At 39.9% G+C, this 22,786-nt stretch overlaps 1 protein-coding gene across 1 annotated transcript in view; it reads left to right on the forward strand.

Moving 5' to 3' along the window:
- LOC140186220 (cadherin-4-like) overlaps nt 1-22,786 on the forward strand; it is a 753,218-nt gene that overhangs the window by 652,684 nt on the left and 77,748 nt on the right. The window contains exons 7-8 of the mRNA XM_072240216.1: nt 1,348-1,520; nt 13,048-13,185. Of these exons, the coding sequence (XP_072096317.1) occupies nt 1,348-1,520; nt 13,048-13,185 (311 nt within the window). The remainder of the gene's footprint in view (nt 1-1,347; nt 1,521-13,047; nt 13,186-22,786) is intronic.

Below are 22,786 nucleotides of genomic sequence, written 5' to 3' on the forward strand. Positions count from 1 at the left end.
TGCTCATGGACTGTTGGTCCCACTCCCATCACTGAGGAAGCTGCATAGCATCCATGCCAAGACCACCAGATTCAAAAAGAGTTACTTTTCTCAATCAGTAAGGCTGATTGACACCTCCACCATTCCTGTTAGTCTCCTTATGTGCAGCCTAGCATCACTTTACAGACATACAATCAGTGTATGGAAGTTATCTTATGTATTTATATTTATTGTGTTCACCTTCCCTTTTGTGTTTTGTGATGCATCAGATCTGGAGTAACAGTTATTTCATTCTCTTTTACACCTGTGTGCAGGAAATGACACGAAACAATCTTGAGTCTTGAATTAGGTCCTTTATCCAAATGAGTATATGTATGTTCTAACATTCTGCATGTAACAGAAAGGAAAACTTAATTCCTCTGATATCTTTCAAGGGCTGCATTGAAAGTATGCCCATCTCTACAAACTCGATTATAATGATTATATGAACATTAGATAATGAAGGCTGAAAGGTGGGGGGGCACCAGTAGAATGCCCTAGCGACCCAGGTACAAGGTCAATTTTAAGGGACTCACTTGGCCCTTTAAATGTAGATCGATCCCACCTTCTCAGTCAATAATATGTATTACTTCCACTCGAGGCTGTACATATTGATGTTGTTTAGTACAAATTAACCATTAGCCACAAATGCCTAACATCTAAAGAGTGAAGCTTGCATTTGAAAAGAGTGTAATGGCTCTAAATGGTGTAGCTCAGCTTTGAATCCTAATGCCCTCCCCAAGTAAATAATAGCACTCTTTGTGAAAGCAATTTTTGCACCTCTGGAAAAAAAAGAGATGTTGCTTCATCAGATTATCCTGTCATGAGCTAAAACAAGGATAAGCAGTTTCAAGAGTTCTAATATTACTGTAAAAACAAGCATCATTGTACAAACGTTTGTAAATAGAATATACTCCACCCAGTTTACAGTTAGAGTGCCCTTCTTTATTTCAGAGGTAATTTGGAACATAAGAGATGTCCTTTATTCCATTCTATTTGAGATGGAGAAATTATTGCCTACATATATGGTATCAATTGTCTAGAGATTCCTTACAGTGTAAAAAGAAGTTTTATTCTCTAAATTAATTTGTGCTTTGTTATGTATTCTTTATGTGGAACTGAAAACACGAGTTTTTATTTACTGATTTCATAGCAAATTGAGTTGAAAGTTCAATACTATTTCTCCCCAGATAAACCTAAACAACCTCTGCCATAACTTGTATTTCTCCCCAGATAAACTTGAACAACCTCTGCCATAACTTGCCATTTTATGCTTATCAGATGAAAGTTGAATTATTGTAACATTACTTGTGTGCTGTTTATTGTTAGGGTCGTATGTAATGACAATAACTGCCAACGATGCAGATGACCCAACCACAGCAAATGGTATGGTGAGATATCGGATCTTGTCTCAGTCACCAGTGAGCCCTTCACCAAATATGTTCACTATCAACAGTGAGAATGGAGATATTGTTACCGTAGCTGCTGGACTTGATCGAGAGGTGAGCTTTTAAAATCAGATTTTTGATTTGTTAATTTAGAATATTTTAATTCAATGGTGTGATTATTCTTTTGTGATTAAAGGGACTGATTAGAGTGGATGAAAATTCATTACCATTTAGTACTGTTACATACACTATGAAGAGACGCTAATTTTAACCCTCTGTCTCTGAAACACATTCTATTGTCTTTAATATACGCGTGTATAGATGGTTGGTGGTTGGCACCTGTCTGTCTTGATGGACAAAGGGTGATGATGATGATGATCTCAAGCCTGAGGGAAAGGTATGGAGATCCTGAGATGCCCATTCATCAAGACCCCCCTCTCGGGCTCACCAGTGTTCCAAAGCAAAGCTCATCATATAATATGTTTGGCAGCAGCTTGACTACAGGAGCTGCCGGAAGGATGTTCAATGACGTCTAGCCACCTTAGGGGCTCCCATAGCTTTTGCCTCTCCCGAGGCTGACCACAAGGCAGTGGGGTTATTTACCCATAGTTGGAGATCTGGTTCACGAGCACCAGGGTGTGTACACACTGGTGGGCCTGCATTCTATGTGTGCAGGGGTCAGACCTCCTCCCTGTCCTCTGTAGTTCAGCCTGAGTCCAAAAGGAGTTCAGTTTCCATGTGTCGCCAGCGAGGAGGCTTGAGGCTTGCTGTTGGAGAGGGTATGTACTGGCAGGGAGAGACTTACACAGTCAGCTTTCCTTTTCACAAGACTGCGAGCCAGCGGTGGAAGCTGAAAGTGAGAGCGACAAGCACTACCCACTACACCACCACACTAGATGCATCACAATAACCATTTTGACATTGTGTGTGCTGTATAGATATACTGTATGTATGTAAGAAGCAGTTGGGATTGTTATATTTTTTCCTAATAGGTGTCCAATGACACTGAAGTTCATTTTCCATTATTACACTCCCAATTGCTAAGCATGCCTGATGCCTGATGGAAATTTTAAGGTTTCTTTCTGTATTGATAAATATGTTTCTATTAGGGTGGACTGGTTCAGCTAACTCCCTCCAACCAGCCGAGCAACATTTCAGTAGATGGCTAGAATCTAATCATGATGTTAATAGTAGAGGTGGCAGCATCTTTTATTCCCTTAGTACAATTGTCACTGACCAGCATAAGGTCTGATAATGAGCAAGAGGCTGTAGACACTGGAATCTGGAGCAACACACAAAACGCTGGAGGAACTTAACATGCCTAGTAGCATCTCTTGAGGGAAATGGAATGCAGGTGGATCCAGGTGAAGACTAGTGCCAGAAGCTGGATGATAGGTGGAAGTATCAATTTAGTCCTCTGTCATTTCAACCTATCAGCTCCCATCTCCTGCTTCTATTCCCAGCCTCCCCTTCTCCATCAGCTCATCACCTGCACCTCTTCACCTGGATCCTCCTATTGCTTGTCAGCGTTTGCTCCATCCCTTCCTTCCTTCTTTTGATACTGGCTATATTCCATCTTTTTGCACTACTTACTTAATGTAATTTTTATATGTAGCTTTTATTGCAATTTATAGTTTTTTTGTATTGTGTATTGCACTGAACTGCTGCTGCAAAACAACAAATTCCACAATATATGCAAGTAATATTAAACCTGATTCTGATACTGATCTTTTAGTCCAGATAAAGGACCCCAACCCAAAGTATCAATTGTCTATTTCTGACCACAGATGCTGCCTGACCAGTTGAGTACCTCCACATTTTGTGAGAATGTCTGATATCCTGGAGTAGAGACCGTAGGATCTCAATAAGCTCCAAACTATTCAAGTTTCTAGCCAAAGAGATGAATGAGTAGTGGGCTATCATAATCAATATTAGTATCGCTCCTTAGTCTTTGCACAAGTGCCTTGGCTGCACCTTTAAATGTTATAGAGACCATATTCTGAGATTTGAAGAGGTGTTTGATATATATCCCAATTAGCTCAGATTTCAGCATCCTTTCATGACTGTTCATATGGGAGGTGTAAGCGAAGTTATTTTATCCTTTTCCCTTTGATTCAATTAGACAAGTTTCTCAGCCTGTCAATGCAAAATAGTGATAAAGTTCATGGGAGATGATCTTATCTGGGCATTACATCTGACTGTGATTGTTTTCTTGGAAACTGAGCCACATTTTCCTAAAGTTTCTCCAACCACAGCTAAAACTTTAGTGTCCACCACCTGGATGGACAATGGATAGCTAGCAGATGAAAACATAACTGTTGCTAAGGTTCCTTCTAAGACACATGCTTCTTTCTGAGGTTGAAATAAACCTTTGTTTCATTAATGGTGTTGGGTCATGATACAGGAACTCACTACCTAAGTGCACGATCATCTCACAGTTTGAATGGTTCTAGGAGTTGGCTCCCATCACCTTCTTGAAGGTGATTACGGATGGCAAATAAATGCTTGCTGTACAGCTGCTGACTACATCCTATGCATTAATGAAAAGGTAAATAGAAATGGCTAAATTCCTGCAGCCTTTGCATGCTAAGATGTTGCCTGCACAAATGTTGTCCTTAGTAATCCTGTGAAAAAGATTTTATATCTCAAATTTGCATTTCCAACTGATAGACTGGAACTCCAGGATTCTCTTGCCAGCACTTGTTATTACTGAGATAACTGTGAACAGCACAATGAAGTGTACATTGTTAACACTAAGTGGGTGGAAATCAACATAAGTGGATTCGCCCCACACTGACAGATTACTTTACAAAATTACTGGTCTGTGTCCCCAAGAATTTTACAAGAAATACTTAAGTTACTGCTCTGTGCTTATGAGCTGACATTCTAATCTTATTCCTCTCATTAGAGAGTTTCCATTCTGAGTATGTGTCACATTGACTTCCTTTTTTGAAATTAGGTTGAACTATGAAATTGGACAGTATCCAAGACAAATCCTTTGGGACAAATCCTTCCTTATGAAGTAAAGTCATATTGCATGAGATCACTTCAGGAATTCTGTTTTATGCTGTCAATATTTCAGCATGGATTACCGTGTAAATGTAGAGTTTTGTGGGATGGATGTAAAAGGCTGCTGATGTGGGTCAATGCATTTCCTGGGTAACTTTTGGAAGATTGACATTGTGAATGTGTGTTTCATCCTGCCTCTGCTGAGACCTGCTTCTTGTAGGGGGAGCACAGCTGAAATGTAATAGAAAGATGCATTTCAAGTCAATGGATGCAAAATTGGGGCAGCATGCCCAACGGTGTCATAAGGATCAGAAAATGTACTCTGATTAATAGAGTTGAAAGAGTGCACTTCATAAATTTATGAGTCATGCACTCCTTGTCAACAGACCAGAATGTCTACCACTGCCAACACATCGTAGAATTTAGTGACTCCTTTTAAAATGCTGCATTTCTTCTAAAGGAACTGAGTCAGTCAATCTAGGTTGAATGACTTTGAACTGGGCTTTGAACCAACAACTCTCTGACTTAGCATCAGCAATGGTAATGTGAGCCAAGGCTGGCATTTCCTAGTGTCTGGGACAAACACAGTCTATTATGTACCAAAAAGTGATCCACCTGCATTTTGTTGTATGAATAAACAGAGAAATTAGATCAATTTTATGGCTTGGATTACTGAGTTGCTTTCAATGATGATCAGTTTCTTTCAGATAATTTCTAAGTAATAGATTTGGTCTGTGCCCATAAAACTATTACTTATGTCATGCAGCCAGCTCTCTCTGTAGGAGTTTCTGTGCACTGGTGTTCCAATGACTGGTGGCTCATTCTATCTTGATCAGATAAACATTACTTCAGTGCGTCCAATCTTAAAGTTCAGAATATTGATGAGCTAAGTGAACAATTTAGAGTGACTGTGCATTTAGAAAATAAAATATCGACCCTCTTGTCAACAAATTTAGTTATGCTGTTTCATTTTTTTGTAAGTGTAAGGCAGACCCCAACAATATCATGAGTCCCAAATACAGTCATACTCTTACAAACAGAGTTCAGACAGAGACGTTCACAAATTCGGATTGCCAGCTTATGCCTGAGCTTGATGACATCTTCCAAAACTGCAGCACCAACTGTTCTAAGAAGAATAATGTGAGCTGCCTTAATGACTATCACCCAGTAGCACTCACATAGACAGTGATGAAATGCTTTGAGAGATTGGTCATGACTAGACTGAACTCCTGCCTCAGCAAGGACCTGGACCCCTTGCAACTTACCTATCACCACAATAGGTCAATGGTAGATGCAATCTCAATGGCTCTCCAATGGACAACACAAACACCTACGTCAGGATGCAGTTCATCGACTATAGCTCAGCACTTAATACCACCATTCCCACAATCCTGATTGAGAAGTTGCAGAACCTGGGCCTCTGTACCTCCCTCTGCAATTGGATCCTTGATTTCCTAACTGGAAGACCACAATCTGTGTGGATTGGTGATTACATATCCTCCTTGCTGACAATCAACACTGGCGCACTTCAGGGGTGTGTGCTTAGCCCACTGCTCTACTCTCTACATACACATGACTGTGAGGATAGGCATAGTTCAAATACCATCTATAAACTTGCTGATGATACAACCATTGTTGGTAGAATCTCAGGTGGTGACGAGAGTGTGAGATATGCCAACTAGTGGAGTGGTGCCACAGCAACAACTTGGCACTCAATATCAGTAAGACAAAAGAGCTGATTGTGGACTTCAGGAAGGGTAAGACGAAGGAACACATACCAATTCTCATAGAAGGATCAGAAGTGGAGAGAGTAAGCAGCTTCAAGTTACTGGGTGTCAAGACCTCTGAGAAACTAACCTGGTCCCAAAGTACCAATGTAGTTATAAAGAAGGTTGGACAGCGGCAATATTTTATTAGGAGTTTGAAAAGATTTGGCATGTCAACAAATACACTCAAAAACTTCTTTAGTTGTACCATGGAGAGCATTCTGACAGGCTGCATCACTGTCTGGTATGGAGGGGCTACGGCACAGGACTGAAAGAAGCTGCAGAGGGTTGTAAATCCAATCAGCTCCATCTTGGGTACTAGCTTACAAAGTACCCAGGACATCCTCAGGGAGCAGTGTCTCAGAAAGGCAGAGTCCATTACTAAGGACCTCCAGCACCCAGGGCATGCCCTTTTCTCACTTTTACCATCAGGTAGGAGGTACAGAAGCCTGAAGGCACACACTCAGCGATTCAGGATCAGCTTCTTCCCCTCTGCCATCTGATTCCTAAATGGACATTGAATCTTTGGACACTACCTCACTTTTTTTTAATATACAATATTTCTGTTTTTGCACAATTTTTATATTCAATATACGTAATTGATTTACTTGTTTATTTTTTTATTTTGTTTACTATTATTATATATTTTTTCCTCTTCTATATTATGTTTTGAATTGAACTGCTGCTAAGTTAACAAATTTCACGTCACATGCTGGTGATAATAAACCTGATTCTGATTCTGATTCTGATTCTTTCATTAAAACAGGTGAGAAGCATCTACTGTGCTTATTACCTTCCACCTTACAGTGTTAAATGAACTCATGTCGGAAACAAATAAAAGCAGAAACGATTTCAAATGTTAGTGTTGTGTTCTGTGTGAGTCTGTCAATCCCCCTCTCTTCCTTACTGTATTCACCTCCAACCACTAGCCACCCTTGTCAGCCTCTGCTTCAGGCCCAATTAATTAGTCTGCTCCATCAGTACAGCACTAAGGTAGCAAATACCAGCAATTTAGCAGCTAATCCTTATATCCACAACTTACTGAGCACAACAGATGCTGCTGCATCAGAGACACAAGAGGTTTTTTAGATGCTGGAAATCTTGAGCAATACACACAAAATGTGGGAGGAACTCAGCAAGTCAGGCAGCATCCATGGAGCAAAATAAACAGTCGAGATTTTGGACAGAGACCTTTCATCGGGACTGATTTTGCTGTATTTCAAGGTGTATTTTGCATCAGGTTTTCCCTTAAGTTGCAACCTTTCTTATTATATGACAGGGCAGAGACTAGATTTCTAGGCCTTCCTATGGGGATAATGTTACATGCTTTGAAATAGGGTAATTTTCCTCACTGCCATGTGTGGATTTGTCACTTCTTCTAATAAGTATCAAAATTATAGGAATTTGAAGGAAGATACTGGAGGGAAGCAGGTGTGATCAGTTACCAATTTGGTATTTTCACTTTAAATGTATTTTAGATTTCCATAGTTTCTTAGCCCTTTCCCAGAGTCTTGCCAAATGGCTTCCAATGTCCAAAATACCACTTGACATCTGTCATACGTAGGAATGAATTTTATCATCTGGCATTTGTTCATGGCGCTTTTTATTCAAAATTTTAATGCATATTTAACCATTGCTTAAAACAGAAAGTTCTTGCCTTATCTCTTGTTATCTTTCCTGCATTTTTCTCACAGAAAAACTGAGAACACAGTGAGGATGAGATGAATCTGGCAAGATACACATATTTAGCATATTAACATTCTGCCCAGATTTATGCCCTTGCTTAATATTCAGGACCAAATGGTACCTATAGATGAAAACTCATCTTAATTAATCTGGACAATTTAAGTACATGAAGACAAATGCCCCAAACAAAAACCTTCATAGTTTTCAAGAAAGCAGTTCAGTTGAAATGAGAGGTGTCCTTTAAAAGACTAAAAAAAGATTTGATATTATTAACTGTTCATTATGAAGAGAACTTTAATAATCAGCTCTCATATATGTCTAATTATGTTATTCATGTCAATTGAAATTTCCAGCTGCAGTTAACATGAGTGCTGTGCCATAACAGGATGTCCTGAGAAACTCGCTGCAATGCGTACCACATTAAAATGTCAGTTTTTTCCTTATCGTGTCTGAATGCTGATCCAGTTGCTACATTTATATGAGTCATGCTACAATGGCAGAAGAAAAAACTATGTGGCTGGTGAATTTGTGAGTGGTGCTCTTTGATGGGAGCACATTATTTTGAGATCCATGAGAGCCTGACTTACGCCAACATAAATGGATTTCTGAATTAATTTCTAGGCTGAAACTATTACATTGACTATTGAGGCACTTTTATACTTGATAGCTGCCACTATTTCTTCAAAATAATGAACCAGCTCTTCATTGTCAGCCCAAATTTAATGAATGTAAGACAAGAGGTGGGGTAAATCACAAGGCTCCTTGAGCTGCTGTTCATCAAAGTCATGGTCAATCTTACACCTTAATGCTTATTTGCAGCGCTCTCTCCATTTCCCTTCGTTCCCATATGCTCAGCAATCTCTTGATCTCTGTTTTGTTTGAATATAGTCATTGTTTCTATAGTCCCTATATTTTCGAAAGGTTAGTGAATTCCAAATGTTTCTGAGAATTTTTTCTGCATCTCTGTCCCAAATGGCATACCATTATGATTAAATCTGTGCTGCCGTTATCCTAAACTCCTCAAGCTGGGAAAGTATTCTCGCAGCATCCTGCATGTCAAGTGCCTGAAGAATTTTCCAAATTTTGATGAACTGTCATCTTATCCTTTTAAATTGAAAAGAATGCAATCCTAGTTTACCCAATTCCTTTTCCCACCATCCATGGAATCAGTCAATTAAATCTTTGCTATGCTGCCTCCAAGGCAAGTACATTTTTTCTTGGGTAAGGAAATCGAAGCTGTAATAATACTCCAGGTACAATCTTACCAAAGCACTGTAGAGCTGTAGTGAGGCTTCCTTGTATCTGTAATCAAACTCTTCTAAAGACTGGCCCATCATTTGTTATCCTGTTCACTTGCTATAGCTATCTGTTGGCCGTCAGTGAATTGTGTACAAATACACACATTGTCCTTTGGATATCCACACCACTTGATTCCTCATCATTTATTAAATGATGATGATTAATATGTGCATTACGAGGAAGGTGCTTATCTTTTTTACACGTTATATTCCATCTGCAGTATGCTAGTCCACTCACTTAGCCCCACTACAGGAAGGATGTGGAAGCTGAAGGGCTTTACCAGGATGCCGCCTGGATGAGAGGAAATGAGCCATAAAGCAAGATTGGACAAACTTAGAGTGACAAATGTTGAGGAGAAAACTAATAGAAGGTTTGTTTTCAAATTTGAGAAGCATAGATAGCATAGACAGTCAGGGTAGGACTGCCAAAGACAAGAAGTTGTGTTATTAAGGTTGGGGTGGGGGAAGTTTAAATTTGATATGAAACACAGGTTTTTTTTACACAGACTGGTAAGTGCCTGAACAGGTTACCAGGGACAGTATTGAAAACAGGCAGTTTGGTGAAGCTTAAGAGGCTTTTAGACAGACACATGAATATAAAGGGAATTGAAGGATAATGGATGATGGACGGGAAAAGGAAATTTGGTATAAATTGGCATCAAGATCAGCACAGCATCATAGGCTAAATGGTGTACTGTTCTATTGTATGTTCATCCATGTTCACTTGAAGAACCTTTACTTCCTCCTCACACTCACAATTCCATCTGGTCCGCTATTATCAGAAACTTGGAAATGTGACATTTTGTACTGGCAGCCAAGTCACTGATATAAATTGTGCACCAACCCCTGCTGTACCCAACTTGTCACAGCCTGCGAATCTAAGATCCATTTATTCCCACTCATTCTGTTCAATAACCAATTCTTAGCTTATGCCACTTCCATGTATTCTAACTTTATTAATTAACCTCCTGTGCATAATCTTATTGAAAGCTTTCCAGAAATCCAAATACAACATCTCCACTGGTTCTGCCTTACACTTCTACTGAAAGCTCCACTGAAATCCATAGAAACAGTCGCAGAATCTACCTCAGAAGATCTACTTTCTCTAAAGCCACCTCTTTCAAAAATGCTGGGAAGTAAGTCATCAGCAAACAGCATAGAAGATAAAATAACATCATTCTCTCTGACACTGAAAGTGTTAGTTTTAGATTCATACCATGAGAGGAAGGAGTGGAGGCTGCCCACAAGCAGAAAAATCTGATGTACTCAGACCTGTCAGCTGAGCGTAAGGAAGCTGGCTGGAGGACTATCAGCTACCCTGTGGAGTAGGACGCCAAGTCTTCATTGGCGCATTGATGACAACGTTACTCCATGATATGGCAGTGACTTAAGCAGGAATCAGGAGGGCCACCTGAGAGTTGGCTGAAGAGGCAGAGAAGGGGAGCATTTGACTGTGGTTGAGGAAAAAGGACAGAAATTGGGGGACTGACCAACTCTATTGGAAGCTGCAGGGCATGGCAGGGAGATGCCCCTGCCACTGCTCTACCACCAGGAGAGGTACCAGGGCTAAGGAGGCGAAACATCAATGAGTGGTGGTCCCCGCCTAAGGGCACTGTTGGAGGTGTGACAGGCAGCAATGCCAAGCAGGAAACAACATCTTCCTGTAAATCTCATGTCACTTTACTCTCTTAAACTTTGGTGGTATCTATTGACCCATGCTGTCAGCTTGTGACTTATCATCTTTTCCAAATTGCAGAAATGTGCTGTACACAGAAATGTCTATGCACTTAGGAATTTATTTACCAAGGTTGTAAGATGAACTCTCATTTCTTTTCTTCCTATTTAAATTGGATGTGTGTATGGGTATGTTCAATGTATTATGATGTCACCACATTTTCCTGTTCTGGTAGCTGTGTATCAAATTAAATGCAGGGCCAAATGCATAACTACAGATTCATGACAACAAAATTCAATGCAGTTTCTTTAACTTCATAGTTGGAATAAGGATGAGCATTTGGGTCAAGTATGTCAGGTGATTTTATGAAATCAAGGTTATCTGAATATCACCAGCAGACTCCCAGGTGAACTCATCAAAATGCCTATCTAGGACGGTGGGTGGAAATGGTCATAATTGCAGGTGACCTTGACGGGTTAGGTCAGGACTTGGTCCAATTTTCAACTTAATAAAAATATATAGCACACACAAAGAATGACTACCTAAAGTTCCAGTGCTCCCTGAAAGATATTACAGTTGGCTGAAGGGCGACGGTGAGTACAGACTGCAGTGAGGATGGAGAAGGTATCAAAAGAGCACTGTCCTGGAATGAGGGAGAGGGATCAGGTACCACAGCGGCCATAATGTTTTGGGAGAGTGCAGGTCAAAAGACAGGAGGTTTGGAAGAGTGAGTGGTTCTGGGTTTATCACTTACGTAGGAGGCCAAACTGTATGGTTTCAGCTTCTCTGATTTGGCCACAGCAGTCTGATTATGGTATTTCAACTTTGCTTAAGTACCCCAGGATAGAGTATGATGTGCTTATGGGCATTTCTGATATAGAAATGATGCTTGGGATGTAAGGGTGATTCACAAAGAAAATGCTCAGTTGAAGTTTCTGAGAGATGTCAAAGGACTTGGAAATGTTTCTTACTGTGCTTCATTTGAGGAAAAATCAATTAGCTGGCAAAGCTGAAATCAATTGACATTATGCATTGAGTTCCAGGTACACATCTGCCTGATAACTCTTCTCTAATATATTCCAAACCTCAATATGCCATTCATTGTTCAACAATTAATATATATAAAAATGCTGTAATCCGATTTCAGTTCAGTAATCGCATTGCCATTTGTGGAATCGCCATTTCACTGAATCATAGTAAGATTGTGATTAAGGAGGCCATTTAGTCTCTTGCTTTGTACCATTCAGAAGGAAGCTACCAGTTCTAAGGTTTATAACCATGCGCCTCACAGTAATTCAATTACACAGACCTGTTTTAATGTGATGAATGTTCTAGTTGTTCTGTCCTTTAAGGCGGCATGTCCTTAAACCCCATATCATCCTTGGGTAAAAAGTTTTTCCTATTCTCCCCTCTAATCTTTGTGCCAGTTACTTTAAATCCAAACTATGTTTATTTTTACTCTAAAGGAATAGGTTTCCTTTACATAGCTACACCTCTTAGAACTTTGTGCAACTTATTTAAGTCTTCCTTTGATTCTGTTTCAAATAACACTGCCTTACCTAATTTTCTTCAGTTACTTGGCTAGATCTTCAGAAAACACCTGTACATCCTCTCCAATACAGTCACATTTTCAAAATAGTTATTCCATTTGCTTACTTAACAGCATTTAAAAGAAATATACTTTATCTGGAGTGTTGTGTGATGTGATTTCTTTATCTTTCCTGAAACCTTTTCTTTGTACAGCAAAATCTCAGACTTGACATAATATTGCACCTGGACTGAGTTAACATTATGCAGTGGGATGCTAAAATGTCTATATTTAATCTGCTTGAATGTAACCAGCAAGACTAAATAAAAGGAAGGAGACACAAGAGACTGCAGATTCTGGAATATGGAGCAACAAGCATTGTAATGGAGGAACTCAATGGGTCGAGCAGCACCTGTGGGCAGGGAGGGGTGGGTGGGGAATGGATTGTCAACCTTTCTGGTTGAATTCCCACATCAGGGCTTCAAATATTCAGTCTGTCAAATACACGTCAGCTCCCAGCAGCACAATCCCATCAGTCCAAACTCCTTTCGGCTTACGCTCCTATAAGCTAGTGAATGATTCTCTTCAACATGACTGTCCACTTCTGCTTTTTGTGATTCTCTTGGCACTCCAACTGTATCCTGGTTCAGTAATTGAAGTCTCTGTCCTTATCTTTCAGAAAGTCCCACGATACACAATTACTGTCCAAGCCACTGACATGGATGGAAATCTCAACTATGGGCTTTCTAACACAGCCACTGCACTGATTATTGTCACTGACATGAATGATAATCCTCCAGAATTTACTGCTGCCACAGTGAGTATTAAGTACCTATCCGTATAAGTGCCTGCTGTTCAGTTTTTGTCTTCAACTTTTAAATATGTGTCATTACCATTGCCTTTTTTGTTTGAAATTTAGGAATCGTATGGACAAAGGATTTTCTTTGAATAAAGCAGTGTAGTGGAGTGTGTTGCTATATTTCAAATTGAGTAACAAATATAAATTGGAAGTGCATTCCTTAATTATAAGAGTTAGATGATTCAGTTTACAATCCAAGATAGTATCCTTAATAGATTCTATTTGAATTTTTTAATGGGTGGTAGCCCAGTAAGTATGAATGTTCACATGATTAGAGCTTTTAATCTTAAGGGTTTGATGTAGACTTGAAGCATGGTGTTTCCTCAGTGGGAGTTAAAGGAGAGACCATCTGGATCATTCATCGACCTGCCAGTAACTGGATACAGTGATTAAATGACAAGTTTTGGAGCAAGCTGCTTCCTCAAAAGGTTCACCAAACAATGCAAGGGAATGTTCTTATATTCGGGAAGCAATAATAATGATGTTGCTAAAGTTAAAGATTGTAAAAACAATTTCAGTTATAATTGAACATGCAAGATTTTAAAATAAGCTAGCACAAAATTCTAAGTGAACTGATCATGTCCAGTATCGTGGGAACGCCGAGAAAGTAAGTTTGCTGTTGGAAATCATAGCTTGGGAATTCATTAAAATATCAAACTGTTTGTTTTATAGGGTATCCCCCAGGAACCGTTAGATTTTCAATTAACTCTTCATTATTTATTCTGTGCAAAGATAGACATTATGATTGTCCATTTTAAAGTGAGATTAAACATTGCACTTCACTTCATCTTGAACATTTATCTAGAAAATAATTTAAGTTTGCCTCTGTCCATAATATTGATTATTGAAATACCTCTGGAATCAGTGATTTGGTTTTATTCTTTTGCTCTGAGGAAGAGAGGCAAGAAATGGGCTACAAGTTGTATGTAAGGAAAACTAAAAGGTTTGATTACACAGAAAATTATGCCCTTACTGACAAGGTATTAAATATAACAAGATATAGGTGCTGAGAAATTTCACAAGGCAGAAGCACTCCACTAGAAACTAGAGTGGTTTTTGAAAAGGAAAATTATCTGAGAATGATTGAAGATAGAAAGAAAATTTCAAGGGGATCTTTCCTAATTTGAAAGTACATCTCTGATAGTTGACTTGATAAAGAAGATTAATTCTAGTCAAGCCATACTGCATCTTTTCTTTCTTTCACACCCCTTTCTTCTTCCATCTGAAAATCATCTGCCTGATATGATAATTGGACTCTATATAAAAAGATGGTCCTGACTATCCCAACTGCTTTTAACATTTACTATGATAAATTTCAAGCTTTGCAGTGACCACTAGTTATGGACTATCAAACAATGTGCTGATCACTCATTTTTAAATCTAATAGAACCTATAGAGCTTGGCATGAAAAGGGAATAAACACACAGATGAAACGTGCTTCCTTGCAAAAAAAGAATATAGCTAAAAATGCTTGCTTAGTAAACTTGCTGTACTCAGCTTAAAAAATAAGTAAATTAGAATGAAAAGACTTTTTGGGCAATTTGGTCCTTTAAAAGGATGCAGACTGCTCCCAAATTTGAAGTCAAAAAAGTCATGAATTTGGGATATGTATCTCTAAGGAATTTTTACCATGGTTTGCTGCTCATTTGCAGTGTTAAAATTCCATTCGTAGGTTTCACAAAAACTGCTGCTTACTGGCCTTTGCATCTATCCTGCCAATTGTTTGTTTACCTATTGCAAAAGAATCAGGGGTTTTCAGCTGATCCCTCAGGCTGCAATCAGAATGAGGCAAAGTTAGGAGTGGGAGAGAGAATAACAGAAAATATTGGGGGAAAGAGAAGAAAATGTTACCTTTCCCATAAGAGAACAACCACTTTCCCACTCTTGCTTGAAGATGGTTAGTAAGAACATCTCCTCTTGAATACGGTAGCTCCAAGTCACCACAATCAGCATCAATTTTGGGCCCAGAACTTAAGGATCTTTGAGCTGGAGTTCAGAAATGAAAGCAGTGTTAAGGAGAATTGTGACTGGAACAGTCCAGTTTCTCAATGGGTGAGAAATGGGCACAGATATTTCAAAACAGTCATAGAATATCCATGAATCCAATCTCTAGGTGTCCATCTTGGGTGTTGGTTGTAATGCTGTAAGATGCAGCAGTTGTGTGTTAAACAGAGTAGTTATTAGACTCCAAAAGTAAAATCAGTGATGTTCCAGACATGTAGCACACTTTATACTTTTACAAAATTTGAAAGGTGTTTGTGCGTTGTTTCCACCAGCTGTTTTGTCATTTCCACCTGGAGGTCTCATTGGAACCTGTCAGAGAAGTCCATGTCAATCCTCATAGATTATAATAATGTTTCTGGTGTAATTTAATTAAGTTTTATTAACTTTATATTTTAACACATTGAAAAATACTTAACCCAAAAAAAAAAATCCACTTCCTAACTTCCTGTAACAATTTTGAGAATGATTTATTGCAGCTATATAGGACCCTGGTCAGACCCCATTTGGAGTACTGTGCTCAGTCTGGTCGCCTCACTACAGGAAGGATGTGGAGCCATAGAAAGGGTGCAGAGAGATTTACAAGGATGTTCCCTGGATTGGGGAGCATGCCTTTTGAGAATAGGTTGAGTGAGCTCAGCCTTTTCTCCTTGGAGTGACGGAGGATGAGGGGTGACTTGCTAGAGGTGTATAAGATGATGAGAGGCATTGATGGTATGGATAGTCAGAGGCTTTTTCCCAGGGCTGAAATGGTTGCCACAAGGGGACACAGGTTTAAGCTGCTGGGGAGATGTCAGGGGTAAGTTTATTACTCAGAGAGTGGTGAGTGTGTGGAATGGGCTGCCGGTAACAGTGGTGGAAGCAGATAAGATAGGGTCTTTTAAGAGACTTTTGGATAGGTACATGGAGCTTAGAAAAATAGAGGGCTATAGGTAAGCCTAGTAATTTCTAAGGTAGGGACATGTTCATCACAACTTTGTGGGCTGAAGGACCTGTATTGTGCTGTAGGGTTTCTATATTTCTATGATTTCAGCTATACAGTACATCACCATTCAGTATTGACCCTTGGAGGACAATGATACAATCAAATAGACCACATGAAATATCACTTTGTCACTTTCTCATTGCTCATAAATAATTCATTTTGATTTTTGCATCTTGCTTGTAGATATCAGAAAAATTAGATTTTTTCTGTACAGAAAATTCATTACTTTGAAGATTAATAGTATAGAACTGTAGTAATCTTTATTTGATCCAAAGTTTGCAAAATAACCACCGACTCTAGCTGGAGAACTAAAATAATGTTATGCAGTTATACACAGCGGTTGTGGAGAGAATTTGAATAAGGTTGTTAAAATCTTTTAGAGATGTGAACCTTGTTCTTCAGCTGTAATATGATTAAGTGAAAGTAAAGGTTAAGATGTCCTGAAAGTATCATGCTGTATTTTTATGAGCTGCCTAATTGTAACAATATCCTACCTTGAAACTAAATGATTTCAATAACCATACATTGATAAATTCTGATTTAACTATATGAAATTAAGCCAGCGATCATTAGAGAAATAGGAATTGAAGCTTCAGGCTCCAATTTTAGAAGCTTCTGAATTCCTAGAAATTGCCTTGTGTTGCGGAGGTTCCATATGCAAATTGTACCACTGAATAACGCACAATAATGAGAGGCAACTTGGATCTGTTCCAATTTGCCCTCCGGCACAACAGGTCCACAGCAGGTGCCATTTCATTGGTTCTTCACTCAACTCTGGAACATCTGGACAGCAAAGATGCATACATTAGAATGCTCTTTATTGACTACAGCTTGGCATTCAACATTATATCGCCACAAAAATAACCAATCAGCTTCAAGACCTTAGCTGCAATACCTCCTTGTGCAATTGGATCTTCGATTTCCTCACTTGCAAACCATAGTCAGTTTGGATTGGCCACAGCATCTCCACCACAATCTCCATCAGTGCAGGTGCATCACAAGTCAATGTGCTGAGCCCCCTGCTCTGCTAGCTTTACATTTATGACTGTGAGGCAAGGCACAGCTCCAATGTCATATTTAAGTTTGCTGTCGACACCACTGTCATTAGTCGAACCAAAGTTGGTGACAAATCAGCATATGGGAGGTAGATTGAAAATCTGGTTGAGTTGTGCCACAAAGGCAACCTCTCACCCATTGTCAGCAAGACCAAGGCGCTGATTTTGGACTTCAGGAGGAGGAAACTAGGGGAGAAACTAGAAACTAGAGCCAATCCTCATCGAGGGATCAGAGGTGGAGAGGGTCAGCAACTTTAAATTCGTCAGTGCTATTATTTCAGTGGATCTGCCCTGGGTCCAGAACGTAAGTGCATTTATGAAGAAAGCATGGCAGTGCCTCTGCTTCCTTAGAAGTTTGCAAAGATTTGGCATGACATCTAAAACTTTGAGAAAATTCTACCGATGTTAGGCGGAGTGTATATTGACTTGTTGCCTCATGGCCTGGTACAGAAACACCAATGCCTTTGAATTGAAAATCCTACAAAGTAGTGAATATGGCCCAGTCCATCACGGGAAAGCCCTTTCCTCCATTGAGCGCATCTACACAGAGCACTGTTGCAAGAAAGCAGCAGCCATCATCAAGGACCCCCAACCACTTGGACCTACACCACCAACGCTAGCCGGCCTAGGTTCTGTAGAATGTAGTCACTGTAAGCATGAGGTCATACAACACATAAACAGACCTTTAACCCCACCCCGTCTTAGTGTAAATTGAACAACTGAAGAATCACCCAGAAACCAGATCCATTTCATTCATGAAAAAAATATTATTTATAACCAGTGGGGTGCACAAAGGAAAATTAATAATATTAGCAGTTGATTGTATACATTGTATGTATATACAACATAGTATAAACATAAGGAGAAAGTTGTACCAACTCATAGACATCCGAGAGCCTGCTCTTGTGTTTATCCCTGATGTTACCAAACAGCCTGTTTACTGTTTCTTAGCTAGAACAATGCCGCTATATCCGGCAGGACTTTGTGTATCCCTTTCAGACTACCTCAGTTCTGGTAAGGGGGGCATACTTGGTCCGTCTGTCTGTCAGACCACAGAAATGGGATGTGGGCATGTCCCAAAATACCTAGTCAGTTCTCCATTTTCAAACCAAAAATATGACTATCTTCCCTTTCATATTAGACCTACTTTTGTGCTTCTGCTTGACTACTTATGTTCTGCTGTTTTTGCCTTGCACTTCTAATAATGTCTGCATCAACTGTCAGGTAGCTACCTATTCTAATCCCATTTACCAGCCTGGCCTCCAGTCCTCCCACCTTGTGACTTAAGTACTCATCTATCTACTTAAATGTTGTAAGAGTACCTGTTTCAGCCCTTCAGACTGCATTCCAAATTTTAGCCACCCTCTGTTTGAAGGAGTTATTTTCAGATCTCCTCTAAACCTCTTATTCCTAGCTTTAATCATTTCCCCTCTAGTTTTAGATACTTTTTCAATCAGAAAAAGTTGCCCCCATCAACCCTATCCATGACCCCTCATTATTTTATCAGCACCTCAGGGGTGTGTGCTTAGCCCACTGCTCTACCCTCTGTATACACATGACTGTGTGGCTAGGCATAGCTCAAATACCATCTACAAATTTGCTACCATTGTTGGTAGAATCTCAGGTGGTGACAAGAGGGCATACAGGAGTGAGATATGCCAACTAGTGACTGGTGACGCAGCAACAACCTGGCACTCAACATTAGTAAGACAAAAGAGCTGATTGTGGACTTCAGGAAGGGTAAGATGAAGGAACACATACCAATTCTCACAGAGGGATCGGAAGTAGAAAGAGTAAGCAGCTTCAAGTTCTTGGGTATCAAGACCTCTGAGGATCTAACCTGGTCCCAACATATCAATATAGTTATAAAGAAGGCAAGACAGTGGCTATACTTTATTAGGAGTTTGAAGAGATTTGGCATGTCTACAAATACACTCAAAAACTTTTATAGTTGTACCGTGGACAGCATTCCGACAGGCTGCATCGCTGTCTGGTATGGAGGGGCTACTGCACAGGATGGAAAGAAGCTGCAAAAGGTTGTAAGTCATTTAGGAGATACAGAAGCCTGAAGGCACACACCCAGCGATTCAGAAACAGCTTCATCCCCTCTGCCATCCGATTCCTAAATGGACATTGAAGCTTTGGACACTACCTCACTTTTTTTTAATATACAGTATTTCTGTTTTTGCACATTAAAAAACAAATCTATTCAATATATGTAATTGATTTACTTGTTTATTTATTATTATGTTTTATTTTATTTATTATTTTTTTCTCGCTCTGCTAGATTATGTATTGCATTGAACTGCTGCTGCTAAATTAACAAATTTCACGTCACGTGCCGGTGATAGTAAACCTGATTCTGATTCTAATTCTGATTCTGATTCTGATTCTGACCTCCCTCAGTTGCCTCTGCTCCAAGGAAAACAAACCCATTCTATCTGTTTTCTCATCATACCTAAAACAGAGCAGCTTTTCCTATGTTTTGAAGATTAGCTTTACTCCTGCAGGAAGTTTGTTGGAAATGAGTTGCAGCAGTTTTGGAAGATAGGTTGAAGAGCATGTTGGGACAATGACAAAGCGATGTTTGAAATCAGTCTTCAGTAAAAATGGTTCTGTTGAAGACTCATTAGTTAATAATAGATTAGATTGTTAGATTAGATTTGATTATGAGGACACTCAGTCCTCATTTATTGTCATTTAGAAATGCATGCATTAAAAAATGATACAATGTTCCTCCAGTATGATATCACAGAAACACAAGACAGGCCAAGACTAAAACTGACAAAAATGACATAGTTATAACATATAGTTATAACAGTGCAAAGCAATACCGTAATTTGATAAAGAGCAGACCATGGGCACGGTAAAAAAATGTCTCAAAGTCCCGATAGCCCATCATCTCACGCAGACGGTTGAAGGGAGAAACTCTCCCTGCCATGAGCTTCCAGTGCCGCAAACCTTGCCGATGCAGCATCCTGGAAGCACCGACCACAGTCCGACTCTGAGTCCGTCCAAAAACTTCGAGCCTCCGATCAGCCCTCCGACACTGAGCACCGAGCACCATCTCTGCCAAGCGCTTCGACCCCGGCCCCAGCCGCCAAGCAACAGGAAAAGCCGAGGATTCGGGGCCTTCCCCTCCGGAGATTTCGGATCACACAGTAGCTGTGGCAGCGAAACAGGCAATTTAGAAGTTTCACCAGATGTTCCTCCATGCTCTCACGTCTATCTCCATCAAATCAGTATTGTGCACGGCATTCTACTTGACAGATAACAGCTATTCATCACCGTAGAGGCTGCGCGCGCTGTATCGCGCTGCCATCTTTTCCTCCCATTCTATCAATACTTGCATGCCATCGTGGAGCATGCGTGATTCAAAGTACATTTATTGTCAAAGAACGAAAAATTATACAACTTTGGGATTTGTTTGCGTATAGGTAGCCACAAGTCAAGAACGCGAAATTAAAGAAAAGAAATACAAGACCTACACCTGATGCACAACAGAAAGAAAAAAAAACACAGATCATGCAAACAATTGAAGTGAACAACAATGTTCTGAACCAAATTGAGTCCTCAGATCCAAACCCCAGAGCAACCTGGAGTCATGCTTCTGAGTTCATCATATTAGCGGTTAAAAAGCACAGCAGCCAGGCAGTCGTCATAGCCTCAGCGCCATGGAGAGAGGAGTGACAATTGCAGAGGGCGAACAAAATCGGCTCCCGACTTGGATCCCGACTGTATTTTCAGTCTATCTGCGTTTAAAGTGAACAAACAATGGAACAGCGAAAGGCCCTAGTGCCCTGGAGGGAGGCGTGAATATTGCGGAGAGCGAATGAAATCAGCTCTTGCCTCTGATCTGGGCTGGCGTTTAAATTCTCTAAACAGCGGATCATACCTCGCACTAGGATCCGGCTACTGCGAAGGTCTCAGAGCCTAGAACACGTGCCAGTGACTCACTCTGGACCCAGGTTTCTCTGCTCAGCCCAAAGCCCCTCTCAAGCTCTTCTAAGCAGCTCAGTGCCCTGAGCGATCCAAACTCACCCCCAGGCCAGTTGTATGGGCATCGACTCTCCTCTACCCTAACTTCTTCTTTCGGCACCCAGAGTGATACAACCTTGCACCCGGGCCAGTTGTATGAGCATCAGAACACCAGTGTCCCAACTCCTCCTCTCTGAATGACTCACTTCATCTGCATCAATTCTGCAACACACCATCTCAGTTCATCCTCCGAACTTGCCTCCTCATTACTCGCCTCTTCATTATTTGTGGCAATAATTTAACACAATTTACCTCAGGAAAGGTGATTTTAATGAAGTTTTTAGTCAGATTTCTAAATGTTTTAACTACCAGAGAGCTGTCACAGGCATTCAATAGCGCCATCTTAACAGGAAGTTCGCACATAAAATGCATCAAATGAAGTTGTCTTTTTGAAGGCAGCCAGAAAATCGTCTTGAGAAGAGTGTGCCACAGTACCTCCAACCAGTGGAGTCAAAGGCATTGGTGAAATCAAAAAAGACCATTTGAAGTAATTCTGTATTCTGCATTTTTCTTGGAATTGTCATATGATGAGGGCCTTAACTACAAAGTGTACTATAGTTAAGTTTGTTCATGGTACAAAGATACACCATAAAGAACATTGTGAAAAGGACATAAAGAAGGGAAGACATTTGGTAAATGAATATAATGTGAGAAATAAGAAGTTACTGATTCCTGAAGAATAGAAAAGAAGAATATTATTTAAATGGAAGCAGACTTATATGTTACTATGCAGGGAGATCGGAGTCTCATTTTACAGGAAGCACAAGAAATCAGTGAGTAGACACAGGAAGTAATTGTGGAAGCAAAAGTCATGTTAGTCTTCATTTCAAAGGGATAGAGTACAAAAGTGAGGTGAGGTCAAGTTACAGCTGTTCATGACTTCAGTGAGACTGCATCTGGATTTCTGCAGGAAGTTTTGTCTCCTTATTTAAGTTTTGCATTTGCTGAGAAGGCTGACTAGATTACCTCATGAGAAAAAATTGAACAAGTTGGATCATTACTTGTTGGAAATTAGAAGAATGAGATGTAATCTTACCAAAACACAAAAGTTTCTGAGGGTGCTTGGCAACAGAGATTTTAAGAAGATGTTCCAGTCATGGGAAATTAGTGTCAGAAGAAGGGGTCACTTATTTAAGGTGCAGTTGAGAAGAAATTTATCCTATCAGAGATTATGCCTCACTGAACTTCTTTACTCCAGGGAGATGTGGAAATGAAGTCATTGGAAATGAAGCCATTCAAGGATGGACTGGAAGTATTTTTGAGCATAGTGAAGAATTATAAGGAATGTGTGAAAAAGTGGTGCTAAGGCCATGATCGTATGTCATTGAATGGCAGAGCAAGTACAAGAAAACATCTGACCCTAACAGATTATATTTCTTATGTGTTTATGAGATGGGGAAGATAATGCAAAGAAGTAATTAAATACCTTTGTGGGATTTCTGAGTCTGTACCAAATGTACGAAACTACAAATAGAACGTC

The sequence above is a fragment of the Mobula birostris genome, chromosome 2 (assembly GCF_030028105.1).
Source record: "Mobula birostris isolate sMobBir1 chromosome 2, sMobBir1.hap1, whole genome shotgun sequence".
NCBI classification, from domain to species: Eukaryota; Metazoa; Chordata; class Chondrichthyes; order Myliobatiformes; family Myliobatidae; genus Mobula; species Mobula birostris.